The following is a 23,240-nucleotide window of genomic DNA, read 5'->3' as shown; positions in this document are numbered from 1 at the left end:
AATTGATCTGCAGGGATTCAAGCACCGGAAGAGAAGCAGTTTGTGAGGTCTTGACCACTGACTCTGCAGTCAGAGTGGAGTCCATGGGCAGTCAAGCGGAGGCTACATAAGGGGCAATAAGCATTGTCCCTTTCTCCAGGCAGAAGTGATGCCTCTCCACTGGGCATGGACATGGACCACTGCCAGTTGTACAACCAGTGGGGCAAGAAAGTTCTGTCCAGTGACTTTGTTGTTACTTGGGGTGGGAGGTGCAGGAATGGCAGCAAACAGATAAAAACAAAGGTAGAACAACGTTCCACCACAGCTGTGAAGTACACTAGCATCCATTCTGCAGCTGACTGCTCTCTCCAGGACCCTGAATAGTTTGTGAGGGGCATATAGACAGGACAGGATTTCCCCTTTTAGCTGTCGCCTGTCCTCACTCCAATCCAGTTCCCTGGGGAACAGAAAAAAACTTTCCTGCAAGATGATGCCTGACACTTTTGTTACTGAATGGTGTTAAGAGTGATAGCTTATATAATCCTATAGCCTCATTTCATTTTAGCAGTATTTAATGAAAGAAGAAATGGTTGAACAAAGCTATTTCATATACTATTCAATAAGCAGCCCTTTCTGTATGAAGCATTAACAATAGCTGTCATCTTTGTACAAAAAAAGGCTTCCAATTACTTCAATGCTAAGAGAAAATCCAAATGCAGCTGAGAGCCCCACAAGCAAATTATTTTTAATACCATTATGGAAAATGAAAATGTGTGACCCAGACCTTCGTTTAATATTTTACTAGCCTTGAAAGTTAATTTGAGTTTGTGTTCAATTTTCTGGGAAATTTCATCTTTACAGCTGTGCTATTTGGGCACAGAATGGAAAAGAACTGAGAGCTGTCCTTTTCTCTCTGCTTTTTTCACTTGCTAGAGATGGGGAAAAGGGAGTAGATGACATGTAATCAATGGAACATATAAAGAATAAAGGAAGTCCATGATGTAAAAAATGTCATATGACTTCATTTAAATTCCTTTAACAGGCAGCAGGGAGATTTATAAGACTAGTAGATGGAAGAGTATAAAAAAAAGATAGATTAGCTTTAGCTTTACTGGTGTTCAGTTATGCTATAAATCATATGACTACAGGCTTTCTCTAAATTGCATCTACCTCTTGGTCTTTCTTTTCTATCCCATATACTTTGTGTTATCTGAAATAGTAGAAAATGTGTCCTGATTACTCTCTATTCGTATCTTTCTCTGTATATAGATTGTACATTCATTGCATTAATTCTATCTCTCTATGTTAATTTAATTTACCATTAAATGTTGGTCAAGAGCATGGCTGGTTTGGAAGTAAACAATGGCATTCCAAATTTTAAGTCATGCAAGCGCAGAATTTTTAAAGGAATGTTTCAGATTCCATAACCATTCACAAGAATGTGTGGAAGAACATCTGATAAAACATGTCTTAGATAATGAGCTTTTGAGCCAATAGAGGTACTTGGAGTTTCCTTGGCTCCAGGTCTCAGTTTGCAGTCTTTCTGATAAGGAGCCCACACTCAGAAGTCACATCATAATACCTAATTATAAGTACTTGGATCCATTATCTCTCACTGGGTGAAATGCTAGTCAGCAGTGGTCCCTGAGTCATGTCCATTGTCTGTCTATATCTAGGAATTACATGGGAGACTACTTGTAAACTGGGGAAAAAGTCATGTCAGGAAACAATTTAACAATTTAGTATAAGAGGCAACTGAGTACTGGTGACTAGTCTATTTAATAGGTTAGATATAGTCTGAGACACAGCCTCTGCATGTGCAGCAGAAAGCCTCCAAGTCCCAGTTTTCATGAGCTGAACTAGTGCTTATTGAAGCTTCTTGCTCTTTGCTTTTGTGAACCAAAACAATTGATTGGTTTGGGGTTTGTTTTTTTCTTTTAAATAACCCTTTTAAAAAAATCTGAAGTGTAGGTAGTAAGAAATACTGAAACACTTGTGGAGTATGAATGTTCTTCAGGTATCATTGCTTGCACTTGAAAAGCCTGTTTAAAGTCAGCTGTTTTCTTCAAGACCAGATTCTCAGGTTGCTTTGCTGTGGAATCTGTGAGCAAAGCACCAGGGCTAGCTGATACTGCTTCTCCAAAAATGGGATGCTCATGCTCAGAGTCTCCCTGGTCATTACTTGACTGCCCAAAGGAGATAGGCAGTCAATTGTAGGAAACAGTGATAGCTGAAAGGTAGATCATGCTGTGTGGAGTTGCTGTTTCAGATAAATTTATGTAGCCATTGAATACAATCACTGCTCTCTGTAATGATATTCATGCTCTTTTTTAAATTATTTTTATTTTTTGTCATTAACTGCTAAGAACTTTTCAGTGTAACTACAAATAAAAATACCATGCTTAAAATTAGATACATTCTGCTGATGACACACATCTTTGAATGAAATCTAGACCTCATATTTTACCTAACATCAGCTATGAGAACAGGAAAATATAGAACTTAAAATGCATTTCTTTTAATAAAGTAATCTATTTGGATTCTGAAAGTTCAGAGAGACCAGGCTACTGCATTACAATGTGCTATTCTCTGCATAGTCACTTTTCTGTTCATAATGTTTCCTTAGTATTTTGAATTTCAGCAATGATTTTACCTTAAAGTAGATGTCTAAGTGAACATTTATAGTATACAACAGAGAAAGTAATGTGAAAGTCCCTGTGCTGCTCCATTCGTACATAGAATCATACAATCATAGAATATCATAGTAAGGTTTCAGCTGGAATGGACCCTAAGGATCATCTAGTCCAAGTCCCCCTGCCACGGGCAGGGACACCTTCCACTAGACCAGGTTGCACAGAGCCCCACCCAACCTGGCCTTGAACACTTCCAGGGATGGGGCAGCCACAGCTTCTCTGGGCAACCTGTTGCAATGCCTCACCATCCTCACAGTAAAGAATTCCTTCCCAATATCTAATCTAAACCTACTCTCTTTTGGTTGGAAGCCATTATAACTTGTCCCATCACCTCATTCTCCTGTAAAAAGTCCCTCTCCAGCTTTCTTGTAGACTCCTTGCAAGTATTGGAAGGTCACTATAAGGTGTCTCTGAAGACTTCTCTGCTCCAGGCTGAACAACTCCAACTCTTTCATCCTGTCCTCATAGGAGAGGTGTTCCAGCCCTCTGACCATCTTGTTGGCCCTCCTCTGGACTTGCTTAAACAAGTCCACATCCTTTTGTTGCAGACCCCAAAGCTGGACACAGTATTCCAGGTGGGGTCTCACAAGAGAAGAGTGGAGGGGCAGAATCACCTCCCTCGACCTTCTGGCCACGATGCCTTTGACGTAGCCCAGGATAAGGTTGGCTTTCTGGGCTTCAAGAGCACATTGCCAGGTCATATAAAGCTTCTCATCCACCAACAGCCCCATATTCAGTTCTCAGTCCATTCTTTGCCCAGCCAGTATTCGTGCTTGGGATTACCCAGACTCAGGTGCAGGACCCTGCACTTGGCCTGAGGCTTCCACATATCCTCACATGAGGTTCTCATGCCTATTAAGGTCCCTCTGGATGCCATCATTTCCCTCCACTGTGTCATCTGCACCACACAGTTTAGTGTCTTTGCACACTTGCTGAGTGTGCGCTCAGTCCCATCTGTCTGTGTCACCAAAGATATTTAACAGCACCAGTCCCAAATTGGAACCCTGAGTAATGCCACTCATCAGTGGTCTCCACTTAGAAAATCTACCTATGTAATACAACTTTTTGTGTGTGACCATCATCCAATTCCTTATCCATCAGGTGCCCAATCCATCAAATCCACGCCTCTCTAGAAGTAATGTGAATATCTGTGTCCCTTGTCAAGTTGTCTGGTACATAGTCATGTACAAGCACGGTATCTAATTTAACATTTCTACATTCCATGGGGTGGAATCATTAGCACAGGTAAATCTCTGTGCTGCAGCCAACAAATTTATTTGGAACACAGTTTATGATCTAATAGATGTAAATGTCTGCTGTGAAACTAATGATGGATGGAAGAAGAGAACAAGTTATCTCACAAGATTTCCAGTTGGAATAGAAATAATCTATCTTGCAAAATGTTGACAAGTTCACTTCTAATCTAAGTTAGAAAATTGAGGCTGGAGAAGATAATGCTGAAAAATAATGGGGTGAAAATCTGTTCTAACTTTTCAAAGCATTTCCTACATCCATTCTTACCTCGCTATAAAGTGCTTAGGGAATTGCAGAGCTATTCAATCACTTTCATACTAACAAAAAAGCCCCATGTGCACAACTTTTCTATGAACTATTTTCTGTGTTAAAGAGAATTTCTGGCTATTACTATCTGTATAAAGTAGTTCACTGTTTTTCACTGCCACATTTAGAAATTTACTGAAGTGTGAGGGAATCTTAACTGATTCTGAACAGCCTTGCCATTGTGTTTTTTCAATGTTACCTTTTTGACATTTTTGATTGAAATAAAGAGAACAAAAAATAAACACCCTTTAGCCTTCTATACAACTCACCTTCTTTTTTTAAAGTGGGTTTTTTAGAGCTGCAAATGTAGGTCTGTAAGAATAATCATCAAGACAGTATTGATCTGTCCCAGAAGAATATGAGAAACTTTTTGAAACCTGTTAATGTTCATACGCCTAAGTATAGGTACCAGGGGTATAGCTCTGAAACAGTAGCAGATGAGAGACATGAAAAAATTGTGAATATTATGGTATTGTGAAGATGATATCACAGCCCCAGGTGTTTCCCAAGAAGAGATTATAATTCTACTTTCTACCCTAAAATCTGTCCTAGATGTAGTAGGAGATGGTGAAAGTCAATGCAGTCAATGACCTTAAAGCTGGCATATTAAAGTAGTATGGAAAGGTCTAATTATCATAAAGGTCATAGGATAAAAATTTTGTTCCAATTCTGTTATTTTCAGGAGCCAATGGAAATGTGACACCACTATCAAAATTCTTCAGTGGCCTTCAGAAATGCTTGGTGTTTACTTTGTTGATTTAACATTGTAGAATTTATATTTCTTGAAGTAAGGGCATCGCAGCTGAATTTTTAACAAAAATTAAAGACAAAAATAAAATATATTTAATAAAGTATTTGCTTAAAATTAATGGCAGAAAAATATTTTAAGGGGGTATGCAAACTGTCTCCAATGTTTATCCAATTTCAGAGAGTTAGTTAAAACAAGAAATTAAATATTTTACAAAAAATTATTATTTAATAGTAATACAGGTCTTACAAAAGAAACTGAAATCAGATTTAATTCCAAGATATTTTATATATGGAAAATTTTACTAAAATATTTTATATTATATAGTTCCAGATAAAAGTATTTAATTTCTAGTCCTTTTATAATTTTAAATAAATGTTAGCTGAACTCAAGATATCAAATTTACATGGAAAATCAGTTTAAAATTCTTTTAAGTTCTTTTAGATGACTGAAGCATGAAATTTCCAATGGAAAAATATTTTCTGTTAAAAAAAATCTAAAAGACATAAATTTTCCATATTTCTGATTGATGAGACCAGTCAGATTGATTTTTTTTTATTCACTCTGTGTGAAATAAAAGTATCCAACCAATAAGTTTCGGGCTTTTACTGCATCTTTTGAGGTCAAGAATAATAAGTAGGAATATTTGAGCTTTTAGCATGAGTGCACTGAAAACTGTTACTTCCTCATTCTACACCTCAGCTTTCTACTTTTCCCTCCACTGCACTCAGATTCAGGTTAAACATAGACTTTACCAATAACATATATTTCCTTGAAAGTCTTGATGACCATGTGATTCCATGTTCAATGGGATATGATGTTTTGTCACAGCAATTTTGCACTGGAATAACTCCAGTGATTTTGTTGACTGTTACTCTTTTTTTGTATTAGTGAAGCTGAGAAGAGATTTAGCTGCATCATTCCTCAAATTGCATGAAATTTGTCTCCAAATCAGAAGTTTCACTTTATCCATGTGATTTGCTGTAATGCCAACTTAGCAACATTCAATCAGAGTGGAGAAGTATTTGATATAAGTTGTTTGTGTTTATGTAGATAGCTTCCTAAGCTCAAGAAGGTATCCTCCACAGAAGGGTCTGTACTTCTTTCTCCATGTGTAACTGTTATAGCAATCATAATGAAAGACATGTATTTCCTGGTATGTCTTTGAGTATGATTCAAATGAAGAGACAAATTTGAGAACACACATGAGTAATGTCAAGATAAGCTTGACTTTTTTTACATTTAAAAGATGAATATACAGGTATAATATAAGTAAACTTTTTTAAAGTGTTCAAAAGATTTCTGATCTTATTGAGAATAAGAATTATGTGCCTAAGATAAAGCATTTTCAAAAACAGATCATCTTTTTCTCGAAAGAAAGATGCATTTGGGGTAGGAAATAGATACTCTCTTATTTGCTTTTGAAGAGTTTCTTTCGAAGTGGACAGTGAAGAAGCAGTTAAAAATCAGTGTGTGTTTCTCTAGACCCTAAAATGGAACTCTTCAGAACCATTGCAGTCCTCCACAGCAGAATTTGACTGAGATGATGGTTTGTTTCGACCTCTAGGTTGCCATTCAAATATTCTTCTGTAATAGAAATACACTACTAGCTTCACCTTAATGGGTGGAAACTTGTGTGTTTTAAAATGCCATTTCTCTCCATCAACAATTACTGGTATTTTGCCTAAAATCATCATGTATTACAGTAAGAATTTTTAGGAAAGTATTACAGCATCAGTTTGGAAAAGGTAAAAACTAGACAGGTGTTTTAGGTACCCTGTCCATTTTCACTGTTTATTATTATTATTATTATTTTCAGTGACTTGAAGCTGCCCTTGCAAACTCAATCTAACTTCCAGAAGTTTGACTTACTGATATCAAATGTTTTCTTTCAGATATCAACATGGCAGGAGAACCAAAACCATACAGACCAAAACCTGGCAACAAGCGGCCACTTTCAGCACTTTACAGGTAAATGAGATTTCACTTTAACTTACTCCAATACAACTTTTATCAGAAAAATTATAATAACCTTAATTGTATCTAACAGTGCCACTGTGCAATGTTTATCAAAATTATAATGAAATGCACAATAAAATCTTAAATGTGTAATTTACTAAGTCTACTGACAAAAAGACTGGTGCAGCGATCTGTGAAGTGCTTATTAATGCTCCCACTACTAGTACTACTATGAATAATTTTTTGTTTGTTTTGTTTTTAATTGAGTGCTATTTCAATTTTAAATCCTTATGCTTTATTGCTTGGTTATGGCCTCATTTTTTGTGACTTTTTAATTTGCAGCGATCAGTTGAAATAACTAATAATTTCAGAGCAACAAAACTGGTTTCTCATTGATTTTTCTGTCAAGGGTGAAAGCCAAGTTCTGACAAGACAGAACTTCTTCCTTGGCTGTTTGGGAAGGCATTGATAGTGTCTTTCTCCCATTCCCAAGTGCCTTTTGTCATGGAATTTGTACAAACTTGAAGAAACATCCACTTTTTTTTTCAAAATCAATTAAGCTTAGGGAGCTTTACAGATTGTTAGGGCTACCATGCCCACATGTATTTCTGCTCCATAAACTTCACTTCTCATAAAAGTACTACAGAATTTATTCTCCTGATCCATGAGAGGAAATAGGGTTGAGTTTTGCTGTAGCTAAAATGCAGATAGACTGGCTCTAAGATAAGCAGTGAAGTCAGACATCATTGAGCAGGACTTTTTCATGCCTGGTCTGGTCTGAAAACTTCAGATGGAAATTCAAGGTTGGGATCTCAGAATGAGAAATCTGGGAGCATTTTAGAGCTGAGCATCCATGCTACATAGAAGTAATTTGAAGTTTTATATAGCTGCTTTTAGCTGAAGTGATAGAAATATTATTTTTTGAGAAGAGAATCCTGTTTTGTCACTACTCTCAACTGCAAGCTGCTAAACTATGTTTAGTTTACTGGTAGTCATGGTCTACTGTGTCCCTCTGACAGTATTTCAAAAGATTTTGGAAGATGTTCCATGACTTCTGGCATTTATATGCACTTCCACCTCTAAGCTTCTTGTTCTACAGACAAGTCAGAGATAAGAGAGAGACCCGTGGAAAGTTCTGAGGGAACTTTAAAGAGAAAAAAAAGATCTTCGATTGTGTCTTTTCATGGATGGAGTGCAAACTATTTCTCTAGAATATTATGAGAGGCTTTTTTGAGCACCTAAAATAATCCTTTTGCTTTCCCCCTCATCTTCATTCTCCCCCTCTTCTCTGACCTCATAAAACCTCACCTGGAGTCCTAATTAGTGCTCTGGAGTACTAGGAATTAGAGAGTCATGGACCTGTTAGAGCAAGTCCAGAGGAGGGCCACAGAGATGATCCTGGGGTTGTAGCACTTCTTCTATGAAGACAGGCTGAGAGATCTGGGGTTGTTCAGACTGGAGAAGAGAAGACTCCAGGGACACCTCATCATGACCTTCCAGTACTTAGAGGGGGCTTATAAAAAAAAGGGAGAAAACTTTTTGCATGCACAAATTGATAGGACAAGGGGGAAGAGTTTTCAACTAAAAGAGGAGAGGTTTAGTTTAGACGTTAGGAAGAAGTTCTATACTCAGAGGGTAGTGAGGCACTGGAAAAGGTTACCCAGAGTAGCTGTGGATGTCCCATCCCTAGAAATGTTCAAGGCCAGGTTGGATGGGGTCCCGAGCAGTCTGATTCAGTGGATGACATTCCTGCCCACGGTGGGGTGTTTGCAACTAGATAATCCTGAAGGTACCTTCCAACCCAAACCACTCTATTGTTCTATGATACGGTCCCTTTCAACCCAAGCCTTTCTATGATTCTAGGCTCTATGTTAGTGAAAAACTTTTATTATTTCAGTATCTGTTAGCATAATAATATGTGAGGAGATCATTGTTTTATAAAGTTCTTGACAACACTGAGAACGTTTATGTATTTCAAAACACTGTCCTCTGTCTGACTGGGATGGAGTTAACTTTCTTCATAGGATCCCATACAGTTCTGTGTTTTGGATTTGCTGCTAAAATTCATCAGTCTTTTGGCTGTTACTGAATAGTGTTTGTACAACCTCATGGTATTCTCTTTTTCCTGTTCTACCCTTGCAGTTAATAGACTTGAGGTGGACGAGAAGTTGTAAAGGAATACATCTGAGACAGCTGACACAAATTGGCCAAACAGATATTCTCTCACATAACATCATACTCTGAAATAAAAACTGAGGAGTTTTTTTCTTCCAAAGCAACTGTTGCTTGGGATCTGCCTGAATTGCTTATGGAAGCTGGAAAGTAATTGCCTTTGCATAACTTGGGTTTTTTTCCTCCTTTCTTCCCCCTTTATTACACCTCAATTATGTTAACCCATGAGGCTTTTTCACTTTTGCTCTCTCCTCATCCTGATAGGGGAAAATGGTAGGGGAGTGAGAGAGTGACTATGTGAATACTTAGCTGCTGGCAGGGTCCACCAACAAGACTGAAAAAGTAAAGAGGGAAGTGGTTACATTAGATTTGATTTGCACTAAGAGAGATATTGGTTAAAAATTTAGTTGTTACAAAATAGTCATTGTTAAAAGGAAAGGCTGTGAGCAGTAGAAATAGGATAATGGATTTCAGAAAGGAGATACTTCAATGAGCTCAGAGACCTAGTTAGTAGGATGTCTTGGAAAGAAATTTGAGGGACAATAGAAGTGCAGAAAAACCTGCATTCACTGTTCTTAAGGTAGAACATAAAATTCTCCTGAAGCAGAGGAGGTTGAACAAAGGAATAATATGGCAGCATCAAGTTTCTTTGACATCCTGAAAAGTGAAGAGGAATTGTACAAAACGTGGAATCAAAACCCCATGACTGGAAATAAGTAGAAAAGAAGAGCAGAGTCATCTAACAAGATGTCAGAAAGGCTAAAGCACATAACAATATAAAAGGTAACAGAAAAGGTTGTCGTTAGACTAACTTCCTCTGATTTTTGATACTGCTGTTAGTTAGCAGGAAAGGAGATTAGATAGCAGATGATATAGAAAAGACGTTTTTTACATCAGCAAAAGTGGCTAGTTGACCAGCTATTTAAGAAAATCAATTTTAACCAGGGGCTATGCAATAAAAGAATTGGCTAACCAGTGTTTGGCTAAATGAATTTAATGGAAATAGTATGATGAGATTCACTGTAATGTGTTCAAAAGACCAACTGAATCTGTGTGTGGACTGTTAGTGATTTTTTTTCAGAAACTTATAGAGGTTATGTAAGGTAAAAAACCAGTGGGTGTGGGTAGGTGTTACACCTATTTTTAAGACGAAGATGATCTAGAAAATTGTTTGGTCAGCCCAGCCTTGATTCCAAGAAATGTACTGGAACACATTATTAGCAATCAATTTATCAACACCTAGAGGATAATAAATTGGTAAAAATATCAGGGACAAATTATGTTAAAGAAATACAATTTGTTTCTTTGACAAGACAGCAGATTTAGCGTATAAAGGGGAAACTGTAGATTTGCTATATGGTCAATTAAACAAGTTTTGACACTTATCATGTAGGCAGTTTTCATAAGCCTGATCAGGAAATTTACCTAGAAAAACTGTCTTAAGATAGACATCCCATGGAAAACCAGTGACTGTGTACAGCACAGTGTTAAAGGTAACACCTATTATTTGTTCAGTCTCCTTTGTTATGGATATTTAAATGACACTTGAGACACATGCAAGAACAGTTTTAAGGTAAGCAAGCAGGACTGCTGCACAGGCTCACATGATTTTGTTTATTTTGAAGTGTCTGAGACTTCAAAAGTGTTCAAAGGACTCTGCACCTCTGAAAAGAAATCTGTGACATTTACAGCTGCATATACACATAAGTAATTAATACAGAGCAACTGATGTTTATGATGTGCTATATCCACATAATTTGCTTGTTGTCCAAGTCATTAGATCCATTTTTGCTCATAATGGCTTAAAGATACCTGGTGTTATCTCAGTTCAGGATCTACATTCCTCTTTTTTAGCCTTTACGGTTTTATGATCTGTGTAATTTCTTAAAAATATTTTGAGAATAGAAAGATTTAAGCTTTGCTTCAGAAAGCTGCTAAACACATTATTAATTTTAAGCGTACTCACTGAACAATTAAAGATGTGCTTAGGGTAGTGTTCGGGAATCAGTTAAAATTTCACATAGCTGGGAGCTCCAGCAGCATTCCTCCTACTTTGCATTGCTGTTCAGTGTGTGAGGGGGGAACCTAATCCCAAAAGTTTCAAAATCACTCTGAATTTTCTTTTTTAGCACAGCAGTTCTACAGAAAATCAAATGCCTGAAAAATCTACATCTTAAAATTGGTTTGCATCTTGTTATATGGGTCTAGCCTCCAGCAGAAGTTAATTTTACTGGCTAATCTTCATATCTTTGAAACACAAGGTGAAGATTAGAGGTGGTGACAAAAATGTGTTAAAGCACTCTTTGGGAGCAATGTTGTGGCAAAATAAAAGATCACACTTTGTCTTTTTAATTTAGTGGTGTTTTGATCAGTATTTTGTTAAAGCAACTCAGTGTCAGCATATGAAAGCCCATTTACTGTTGTGTTCTTTTTTTTTCTCTGTGTTTATGCTGCAACATACCAAAGTAGAATCAAGTGCAAATACTCTGATAGACTGGCATTCTATTTCTCTACATCATAAAAAGAATGTTTTAACTATTTATTGTTCATTTCAGTCCACCACCACGTTATATGAGGTGTTTAATACATGCCTGAAAGCTTTTGCTACATTTTGGAGGCCTTTGCTGTAATTTTTAAAAGAGGATAAGGCTCTTATGGTTACTAATTCTGAAGGTTGCTAATAACTCCATTTCCAGTTGCTCCAAGAGTGGGCTCAAGCCCCAGCACAGGTGGAGCAGAGCCCCAAGCACACACTGCCTGTGGCTTGCCTTCCCTCAGGACACATGGCATGTTCTTTCTCTATGGCTGTCCGTATGGGGTGTTGGCTAAAAGTCTTCTCTGTCACCCCTCTAGTAGTAACAAGGCTGAGAGGATTTGAGAAGGGTCATGGGGGCATCTATTTTTGAGTCTTTGGAAATAACAAAAACACTGTGCTACAGGCTAACAGAATGGTGTGATTTTCAGTGGCATGAAAATGAACACAGCTCCTGCAGACCCTGCTGCATGAGGTGGTGATGCAGACAGTATGGGGAGGCAAAAATAGTGTAGTGGTACTGGTGTAACTGGGAGCAAACTGTGCCAGATCACTTACATGTCTGCTTTCTGGGAAAACTAGCTACTTTACCAAAGAATAAACCATAGGAGTGAACTGATATTTCTATACCATAAGAAAGGAAGGGACTAGGATTTGGAAGAAAATTGAAAAGGCAAGTTACTGGGCACTACCACAGTGTCTAGTTACTGTCTTTGCTCTATGCAGTTTAATGTTATAGTTAACCTATAAACATTTCCAAGACTGATTTATCCAAGACTAACCCTCCCCATGTGGATTATTTTCACCCCTGCCAAACTCCAAGTTTCCTCAGGCCACAGTTAGCAGAACTGGATATAACCCAGTGGCTCATCTTGAAGGCTCAATAAGGAGTTATTCAAACCCCGTCCCTTCCAGTCTGGTGGAGGCTGAGTTCCCACAGCACTGCCCATAGCAGTGACCATGCGAAGACTTCCCTTGAGGACAAGTTTTTTGCAAGCTAGTCTCTGAAATTTCAGGCATAGGGTTCAGCACTCCCTGAGTGGTATTAGATAGCACAGTCATTTCCCACTAGCAGTAACTTCTCATGTAATTCAATTGAAATGTATATTAGCACGCTTGATTTAACATGCTACTAATTGGCTACATTAAACAGCTTTTACTTTACAATTTCCTAAGTTTCACAGCCTCTGGAAGAAATTATTTTATTTAAATGTCTACTATTAGTATACCGCAAAGAGATGCTCTTTTATTTACATGGTATGATTATTTTTATATCAATGGTTTATTTTTCTTTGACACAAATATTTTATCAGTTTCCTCAGTGTATTTTACTTTTATAATCTCCATCACAAAACTGATTGAATTATGTTGCACATCTTGCATTTCATTTGGTTTTGTGGTTTTACCTTCCTGCAGAGGCTGAAAGAATTGTTTACAGTCTTTCTCTCCTTGATCTCTGCTTCTCACATTTATTGCAAGATCTTGTTTATAGAGTTTGGTATGGTTTGGTTTGCCTCTCAGTCTGTAGAGCCATTCTTTATTTTAAGTTGTTTTTCTGAATACTCCTGGACACCCTTCATTTCAGGACAAAGGATGAAAAGGACAGTGATAGTCAACTTGATTGTTTCTTCGGTTGTAGGACTCTTCTTGAGATCATTCTTCCCATTTGAAAGCATTAACATAATCTCAACAAGTTCTGTGCCAAACAACCATTGCTATTCTATTTGAATACTCCAGTATTTTGCATAATTGCTGTGGTAGTGTGCCACTGACAGTGTATTATGAATATGTTTAAACCTACAGGCATATAACAAAAGTAACTGCAGGCATAAGGATCTTTCTTGACTGAATATTGTCCTAGATTTTCAATAACTTTTTTCTTTATTCTTTCATTTTCTTAATGTGTCCATTACTATCACCAACCTACAAAAGCCTCAAGACACAGTCCAGAAAACAGAAAATAAATCTGACTGCATATTTTCTGATACTTAACTTTTGCATTAAATTGTGATTATGATTCTTATTTATTCAGTACATACTGAATGCAACAAATAATTTATACTTACGGAACATAATCTTTCAATTACTATGTCATAATAAGATCACACATAGTGTGATATTTCTTTTTAATCAAAGTGCTTCCTTTTTTACAGAAATGTGTCTTCCTGATGCTTTTATTTTACGTTTATTCATGAAAAAAAGCTATTTTGTTTCACTGCAATGAAATGAATCTGAGTGTTGCTCTGCACCTCTTCCCCTGACAAGACTTAGCTTTCATAAAACAAAACAAAACAAACCAAAACAAAACAAAACAAACAAACTAAAACATTCCTAGGCATGTTTAAATTGAGATCATTTTTAAGTCTGGAAGGATATTATTTACATTCATTTCATCAAAGAATATTCCCAGTGACCACATTACTGTACATAATAATAATAATTTAGACTGAAATTCTCACTTAAACTTCACAACAAACAGTGCAAATTTTGCCTGCGTTGAGAACTTAAGTAGCATTCTCAATTATATTAAAAATCTTAAAAGGTACAAATACAAAGCTACAGCAGATCCAATGATTCAGTTTGCTCTGAATCACTTTATTTTTTGTTTGCTCACCTATTTTCTTCCAAGAAAAAAGCCCCATGTCAAATAACTAATCTCAGGAATAGGGAAAAAACATCTGGTGAGGGAAGACTGCACATGCAGGTCTGCATTTCTGAATTATGTTGATGTAATTGCAATCAATTTGGTCATATAGATGCTGAAAAAAATCCATGTACTTGGGTGGGCTGGGAGAACCAGATAAAGATGTAAGTTTGCCCTCTCACATGATCCAGAGCATAAACGTGCAGCACATTTTTTTTAATCTTCCCCTTCATTATTTTAAAAATATTGCTAACTCTCTTTCAAAAGGTATCTCTAGTGACTAGGGCAGATTTTCCTTGGCAGATTATCACTATGTGTTAAACCTTACATTTTTCTCATGTTTGTTTTTATTCACCTTCACGAGAGTTTTTAAACTATGGTCTTGACTTGGACCCATGCCTTTGTTACAATCTCTCTGCAAGTTATTCCTTAGATTTACATAACCTTTTCTCAGGGTTTTTTTTTAGTTTGTTAAGAGGAAGCCAATGACACCAGTTTGCACACATCTACACAGGAGCTGCATCCCTTTTCCTAGCTCAGTACTTTTCCTTTAGCAGAAGGTGATACATAATATCACATGACTGATGTTTTCTTCCACTAAATCCAAGACTCCATAATCAGACTCAAAATCAGAGATTAGCAGATTTTCAGAATAGTCTGTTCTCTTATTATTGCTTCTCTTTTTTTTTTTTTTTTCCTGGTGTTTAATTTTCTTCCTTACTTTTTTCATTTGCTATGAAACCTGAGGCAATATACAGCTGAAGTAGCTGGCTGTAAATCTATCTTATGTTTTTCATCGTTTTTAATCACTGTTTATACCACACTGGAACAGAAAACATACTCACAACTTTCTGATCACATTGAAATGACTATGATTACTGTCTTATTCAAGAATTTATGCTACTAATACAAATGAAAAAATTTTGGCTTATAAATCAAAAAGTAAATTCCTAACAGACACAGAGAATTGATGGGTTTGCCTGCAGGCAAACAGAAATAGCACTTTTAGTCATGCATTCACTTTAAACCTTGACAGCCTAAGCCCTGCTCCTATCAGTTATTACATGAGAAATTTCTGCCCTTTATTACCGTATGGCTTCTTGAATTTTATTTAAGAAACAGAATTGGGATGCAGCATGTTGTCATCTATATGAAGGTGATGTCTTCTGTAGATATTCTGCTGTATTTCAGTTGAACTAAAAGGATAGTACCTTCAACATATTAAAAACATTCAGAAACAGACACCATGTTATATTTTCTACATTTGAGTTTTAGTGAAACAGGCATCATGGAAATAGTACCCAGATTTGCAGGCAAACTGTCTTATTAAATCTTAAATGTAAGGACATAGGGTTCATGACACAAGATAGAGAAGAGCCTGTCCTGACATCACAAATGAACAGTGGAATTCTTCATTTTTGGGAATTTAGTAAGCCCTTAATGGTTGCAGTAATAAGAGATGCAGGAGAAAGCTGTGCTTCAGAGAACCACTTAGTGTATTTGCAATTAGGCATTGCTTCTCACATAATGTAACACCTCTAATTATATAGAAGGCTGTAATTCAGTCTGGGAGCTGCTGGAGTAGTGCAAGGGCACTGTTTAGGTGGCTGACAAAGAGCAATAGAAATATGATGCTGGATTATAGATTTAGTAGTCTGTGAATAAATAAGGCTGGATAAATGAAAAACTATAACTTGTTATATATTTTAAAATCTTATGAATAATATCAGAAGAAGAAATTTAAAATATACTTAATTTAAAAGAAAATTAATTGTTAAGTGAGATTACAAACAACAGAGAAGGCTGTGTGCAACAGAGAGGGACAATAGAAACATATTAATATGTAGTCAATTATTAACAAATAAATTACTCCAAAAGTTTATTTCTTGGTGAATCCTGTTAGTCTTGGGGCATACTATCTGAAAATAAGTTATCCAGCCTGCCAGGACTCTTACTTAGATAGTCCTGTTGATGCATAATGCCAAATGTAATTTTATTTTTCAAAGAATAGTTTGCGAATTTTGGTAGATTATGTTGTTGGTATTCCAAAAACTTCTTACAAAAGCATTGGCTATTTTACTGAAAAGTAACAAACGCATTCATAAACATATGTGATTTACTATGAGTTCTAAGAAATGAGCAATTTCTACTGTCTACTGGCATAAAAATGTGTGTTGCATTTTTCAGTCTTGCATGAGTGAGATTATTCTAGGAAACAGCATGACAAACATGAATCTTACATTGTCAGAGAAATGCCCCTCCTGTAACTGCTTTTAAGTGTAGTGTCATTGAGGGAAAGAGGATATTAAGCCTCTACCCTTGGGATCCTCAAAGGCAATGCCTGCATTAACCTTCATCTATTTGTGACTGCAAATAGCCACGCAGTAAAGTAGTATTGATTGTGTGCATTAGATCAGTCAACACTGTTTTGTTCAGCCCACCCTGATGAAGTCATTCTAGATGCTTTTAGATCTGTACATATTGACCTGAATGTTCTTACTCTGATTTAGAGCAGAAGAGGGTCAGGTGATATCAGCTTCATGCAAAGAATGATTAAAGCTGTGAGGAAAAGGACTCTAAAGCACACTAAGTGCAACACTATTTTTTGTTACTTTCATTCTCCAGGGTTTGTTTCCTTTGCTTGCTTGAACAAAGGTACCAAATTGAGTATGTTTTCAGTTTGGGAAGGGGATCAGATTTAAGAGTGTTCTTTCCTGAAGGAAAATGAATTCCTATTCTTGATTCTCACAAGAATCTCACATTGAATCTGAGCATGAATTTCTTCATGACTGGAAACATCAGACACATGTAATGTATGAGTTAAATACAGTTTAGCTTAGCACTTTGGCAACATGAGACTTCTCTTGGGTGGCGTGGGAAGAAACTGCAATCCATAACTATCTAAGACGATGTTCATATGTAGAGTCTGAATTAATCTCTCCAAGTCACAACTTAATTTTCCTTAGACATACTACCAGGATTTATGTCAGCTATGAGAATCCATGTCACTGTATTCATTATCTTTGCAATTATTGGATTCATAAAGGAAGATAGAGTAAAGTAAGGTAGAAAGTATACTAAGCTACTGAAGCTTTATTAGATGTATGTGTTACTATTTTTTAGTTTTATCTCTCTGAAATAACATATTATTATGCAGCCTTAAAATGACTTTATGTTTTTCTCTCCTGCCTAAAATTTAGGCCACCCATTAATGAGTATTACTGGAAACTACTTCCTTTACTGTTCTTCTCCATGCCACCCTTTCCTAACACAATCCCTTCCATCCCATGTGTTATAACAGTAGTACTTTCAGCATCCAATATGACAAAGGACATTTGTACTGGTATATCAAACCAACTTTTGCATATGTTGATTTATGTCTCTTTCTAGCCTCTTGCTGTTGTGAAAGTCAGTATAGGGAGAGCCACCTTTTATTCAATTTTTCAACTATCAAACTTTAGAGATAATTCTGAACAGGTTATTAGTTGCATTTTGCTAACTGATGGCTAAAAGATTATCTCTCCTAACAACATGTAGGGTAATAAATCCTAGAGGCCTCTAAAACTTGTGCTTATGTCAAGATGTTCATTGTTACAAATTATGTAAGACATAGATTTTGCTAGGAAACTGGTTAAATTTGGTTATATGCTATGTACATCTGTAAAAAAAAAAAGCATATTATAGACTAAGGTAGAAGAAATTAAAAGGAACAAACCTTATTTTACCTAGGGCTGACTTTGAAAACCCCCATAAAATTGCATCAGGTTTTCAGTGCACAGTGGTTGCATGCTAGGTTAGGCAGCTTGACATCAGGTGTTACCAACAGCATCCTGTGCTAAGTGTTTCCTCAAAAGCTTTTCCTGCACAAGGTGCTGTGACACTACCAAATCATGGGTTTAGGTGCCAAGTAGAACTGGCTAAATAAAATGCACTGCATCAATAGTCATTGCTTTCCACAAGTTTTTTTAAAAATAAAGTTAAATTAAATTAAATTAAATAACTTGGTATCTTTGCACATATGCTTTTGTTGTCCAAGACATTTGAAATGCTTAAAAATCATGTAAAATATGTATGCTGAACCAAATATTCCATTCCTTTCACTTCAAAACACTGAAAACAGTAAAGGCAGCTCCATCTTTCAGGATATTAAATGCAAAATAGGTGCCTAAGTGCAAACCAAACCCAAGGGTAAGCAGAAGCACTCCTAGACAGAAAATGCTCAAAACATGCTTTCTCATGGGGATCAACCATAATTTCAGTTTTCTCTATCATAAGAAATTAGGTTATGTAAGATCCACATAACATACAGATATCTTGGAGAGTTAAGTTCTTCAACTTTTTCCTCATGGACCTGGGGAAAACATGATGCTTCCAGAAGTGTTCTAAGTTATTCTCAATGTTAAATAATTAACTTTGACAGAAATCATAAAATATTAGAAAAAAAATATGTAATTTTTTGTCAGTTAAACTGCTCAATGTGTTGTGACACTTTCATAAGGGACTAAATATATATTATACATCTATTAAGGATTATGTATGAATCTGCATATAGAGAGTCTGGTAGCCAAAGGGATAATCTTTTTTGAGTAAACCACTGTTTATCCCTAGAGTGCTTACTAGTATAGTAGCTTCCTTACTGAATAAACTCTTCAGTAATCAATAAAATTTAGTTTTAGTGAACTTAAATATTCCAGTTGTGAACTTTGTTTAACTATGATCTAAAAGTAGAAGAGCTGAAGCATGCGATGATTTAAGGACCCATCTTGATCAGCTCTGTGGGAACATGTTTTGTTTCCATAACTAGCAGTCTCCTGTTACTCAGTTCTTCCTCTCTTGAAACTTTTTTTTCAATACCCAGCCAGTTATCCTTCATTCTATACATGTAAAAAATAGTTCTTGTTCTCAAATTCTCACTCTACTTTACTCTCACTCACTTTTCTTTGGATTTCATTACACTGACTTTAGACTAATTCTCCAGTTTATCAAACAAATTTCAGTTCACTGATCTGATTAAGGATACCTTTTTGCCAACTATTTTACACACAGTCTCTTTTTCGTTGTTGTTGTTGTTGTTGTTGAAGTAATTTCTGCAAACCAAAATTAAATATAGTACTGGGTGTTCATGGTATTTAATGTGTCCCTCTTTCCCACTGGTAAAATTCTTTTTGCATGACCATGTTGAGGTTATATCATATTTTCCCAGTTTGATTATGAGACTCTCATATAAAGCAATATGAAGATCTTTAAAAATCAGATTAATTTTTAGCTATTATCTGCTTCATCTTTTCTCTACTAAGTCAGTTATCATGTCAAAGGAGTAAGTTTGCGCTGAGAACTGACATTTTGAGTTTGTGGTACTTTCTTTCCATTCATGGTTTGAGTGATGCATTTTATTTTGTGCTAGAATCTTTATGTTTCAGTGAATAAGAAAAGTACCTAGCTTCTAGGGAACTGCAAAAAAATATACACAGATGTCGTGGTTTTGCCCAACCGGCCAGCCCCTGGGGCTGAGGATGGTTTTGTCCAGGTGGATTTCTGGACAAAAAGGCCAATCAAAACTCTTAGTGATGCCTTTGCTAATTACATATTTAAGAAAAACGGAAGAGAAGGTTTGTTATGCAGTTAAAATTAAGAGCAGCAGCCATGTAAGAGCAGCAGCAGGCCCTGAAGTGGGCCAAGGCCCCCTCCTCCCCGTGCTTGGGCCAGGGGCAGGTGTAGTACTGAAACTCCCCTTCTCTCTTGTAAGAGAGTGAAGAAAAAAAAAAAAACTTTAGAGGACTGACTACTTGGACAGAAACCACTGCAGAAGAATTCTGGCAAAGAGATAAGGAACCTCCAAGGTCAAAGCTGGCAGCTGCAGGAGAAAGAAGAAAAGTTTGAAGGAGGGGGGCTGTTTTTCCCCCCTTTCGCTCTCTCCCTTCAGCAGGGAAAAAACTGAAAAATAATCCCTGCCACCTGTAGAAGTTTGTTGGAGTGAGGAGACCTTCATGCGGCTCACAGAGGAGCTTATGGGTGTAACAGGGAGCCGAGACTTCATGAGAGGGGCTGAAATAAAGCAGAGTCCTGTTGAAGATTTATGATCCTGAGAGCTTATGCCGGAGCGAAAACGGCTTGGGTAAGCCTGAGATCTCAGTGAGAGATCCATACTGCTGGTGCTGGATATTTGTGACCTTGAGAGAAACTACGCTGGAGCAAAAAACATCTCAGGTAGGGATGTTGGGATCCATGTGTGGGATCCATGCTAGACCTACGTCGGAGAGGTCTATCAAGGACTGTTCTCCCATGGGGAGGGACCTCCACAGGAAAACAGGGGTGGAGTCATAAACCGTTGTCCCTTGTAACCCTGTGGTGAAGGTCCATGGTAGGCAAGTGTCCCCTTGCAAGTCCATGGAAGAGAAAACCTTCAAGGCCTGGGTAACCCCCAGCCTCCGGTCTTAGCCCAGGAGGGGGTAGGCCCAGCCCTGGAGGCCAACACAGAGCAAGAGAGAAAGAGAAAGAGTTCCAGCTGCGACAAGAGTGCTGCAGAGTTATTGAAGAGACCTGGAGCTCTGAGAATGGAGAAAGAGACTGCTTCTCCTCCTTGGACTGATATAAAGGGGGGAGAAGTATTTATGTAAATACATAGTACTTTTACTTAAGTAGAGTTGTTGTAGAGATAGTTCTTTAGTAGTTTTTGTCTTATTAGTAATAAATGTTAATATTATTTTTCCCTAATCCAGTCTCTTTTGTCTGCATAAACCTTCTCTCAACTTAAGAGTAATTGTGTGGGGGGTGTGTGAGCAAATTGACCCAGAGCAAAACCACGACAACAGGATTTGATATTAGATGATAGTCATGAAAACAATTTGTTGTTTTTCTAGTCAGAGTCATCAATTGCGATGTAAACCACCAGCTGGAAGTAGAACTTACTAAGTTTATTAGGAACAATTGTAAAAGCTGACATAGACCTGTAAATTACTCTTCCATTCCCTCTACTTCTGAGACAATTCTGACAGATTAGATCTTCTATACAGTTGGTCTACCATTTATTTATTCCAGAATATGACAGTGTTTCTTAATAAAACTTGCCAACATTTATAAAGATATTTATGGAAGTTTCAGAAGACAAAATGAGCTTCTTTCCTAATTATATTGAACAACGGTTACTGACAATGTCCAGAAAAATTATCCTTGCATTGAAACTATTTAAGTGACAGAAACCAAGAAGGAAGGATACACCAGCAATTGTTATTTCAGAATAAAAAGATAGTGGAAGTTATATGAAATAACATTTCTTCTGTAAATTAAAGGCATCCTTTTATTAGGCTTGCTTGCATTGTATAAAATACTGGGAGTTAGCAAAAGTTATAATGCATGTGCTTTAAGAAGAAAGAAATTAGATGACAATATGTGACTAATGCTAGTTAAAAGTTTCTGAAGAAAGATATTTTCTGATCACTTCAAACCATGAACTCAAAATGTAACCTTATTTGATTACTCTGAATTGCAAACTGCCTCATACTCCTTTGAAAGATCTCTTGAGTTGTTCTTGTAATTTAAAAATTTCATCCCTTGGTAAGCAGGGTACACGTATTTCTGCTAAATATTTGACTCCTGCTAAAACTTTGGTTCCTAAATCTGTACAACACAAAAAAAAGACAGACATAATTGACAGGTAAATAAGTCTGCCACGTTAGTCAGTCAAAGTACATATTTATACTAAAGTCCAAACCATTTTTTAGGTGGCCTTACTTTCCTGTTTGACTTGAATGAAAATGCTTCCAATCCCCTTGAAAACTGCAGTCACTGTTCATGTGTTTAATGGCCAAACAGAAAATGTGTGATAACAACAATACACTTGGGTAATCCTTCTTGGGAATCCTGATATGAAGATTTTCACTCAAAATGGTGACTCGTCAAAAAAGAAAAAAAGGTTGGTTCCTGACCATTCCTTGATTCGGGGGAGACAGTTTTGTTATATCAAGAAGTCAGAATAAGAACCCTAACAAATGCCCTAAATTCCACGCGTTTTTATTACTAAGTCCTTAGGGATGAAATTATGTGACCACCACAAGGGGATCATGAAAGTCATGAATGATCATGAATCAATATGCATATATTGATGCATAATGAATTACCTTGGAGAATGCTTGGCTAAGATCTGTTTAAGGTCTAAAATCTGTCTAAGATTTGTTTACAAGTCAGAGAGGAATTCACATGCCCTTAGTCTAGTCACGTTTCCTTGTATGTTTGTCTGCAAACCTTGAAAAATTTGTCTATCTGGATGTTCAGTCAAAAATAGGATTTTGATAATTGGCATTAATATAAGCAAAGTTAGCAGCAAAGAAAATCATAAAATGCACAATTGGGTTAATCAGATATTGTAAAGTATCTCTCTATGACAGGTTGGAGGGGCTATAATACTAAATGGGAAATTTCTAGGGTCCTTATTTTAAACTGTCACAGAGTGTGACAGTACTGTAGCGTATCACTCAGTATAAATTGGTTGCCTATGCCTGTTCAGTTTACAATGATTGATTTTAATTGAGCAATTCACATAGTGTAAACGTTCTTTTTCCTCATGCAAAACTTATCTATTATATGTAGATAAGAAAGTCAGACCTTTCAGAAAATCTTAGCTCAGAATCAAAGGGAAACACAAACTCGGTCTGCCATGTTCCAGTCATGCTACCAATTAGCCTTCCTCTCTCCTGTCCAAGCTGATATATTGCCTTGACATATTGACAAACTGAAATTTTCTGATTCGAAAATCATTCCAGGAAAGAAAGAAAAAAATCTCAAACTCTTCTGCTTCACTTCCATTCCTGTATAATTAAAACATGATTTCCTTTGTTTACTGTCGAACCTAGTATTTCTTGCACACTCGATACATTTTTACAAAAAAGACAGTTTCCATTTTAAGATTTTTCCTGGAGGGTTATAAGAGCCATTCTCAAATCTTATCAGGATTAC

At 36.7% G+C, this 23,240-nt stretch overlaps 1 protein-coding gene across 7 annotated transcripts in view; it reads left to right on the top strand.

Annotated features, from left to right (window-relative positions):
* Positions 1-23,240, top strand: part of RALYL (RALY RNA binding protein like) — a 405,043-nt gene that overhangs the window by 294,270 nt on the left and 87,533 nt on the right. For all 7 annotated transcript variants that reach the window (XM_050333117.1, XM_050333099.1, XM_050333081.1 and 4 more), the window contains one exon: positions 6,876-6,951. In XM_050333117.1, coding sequence (XP_050189074.1) covers positions 6,876-6,951 — 76 coding nt within the window. The remainder of the gene's footprint in view (positions 1-6,875; positions 6,952-23,240) is intronic.

Source organism: Myiozetetes cayanensis, unplaced genomic scaffold (genome assembly GCF_022539395.1).
Source record: "Myiozetetes cayanensis isolate MyiCay16 unplaced genomic scaffold, myiCay2020 scf1, whole genome shotgun sequence".
In the NCBI taxonomy this organism is placed as follows: domain Eukaryota; kingdom Metazoa; phylum Chordata; class Aves; order Passeriformes; family Tyrannidae; genus Myiozetetes; species Myiozetetes cayanensis.
The sequence above is the reverse complement of the archived record's forward strand: the minus strand, read 5'-3'. Positions and strand labels throughout refer to the sequence as shown.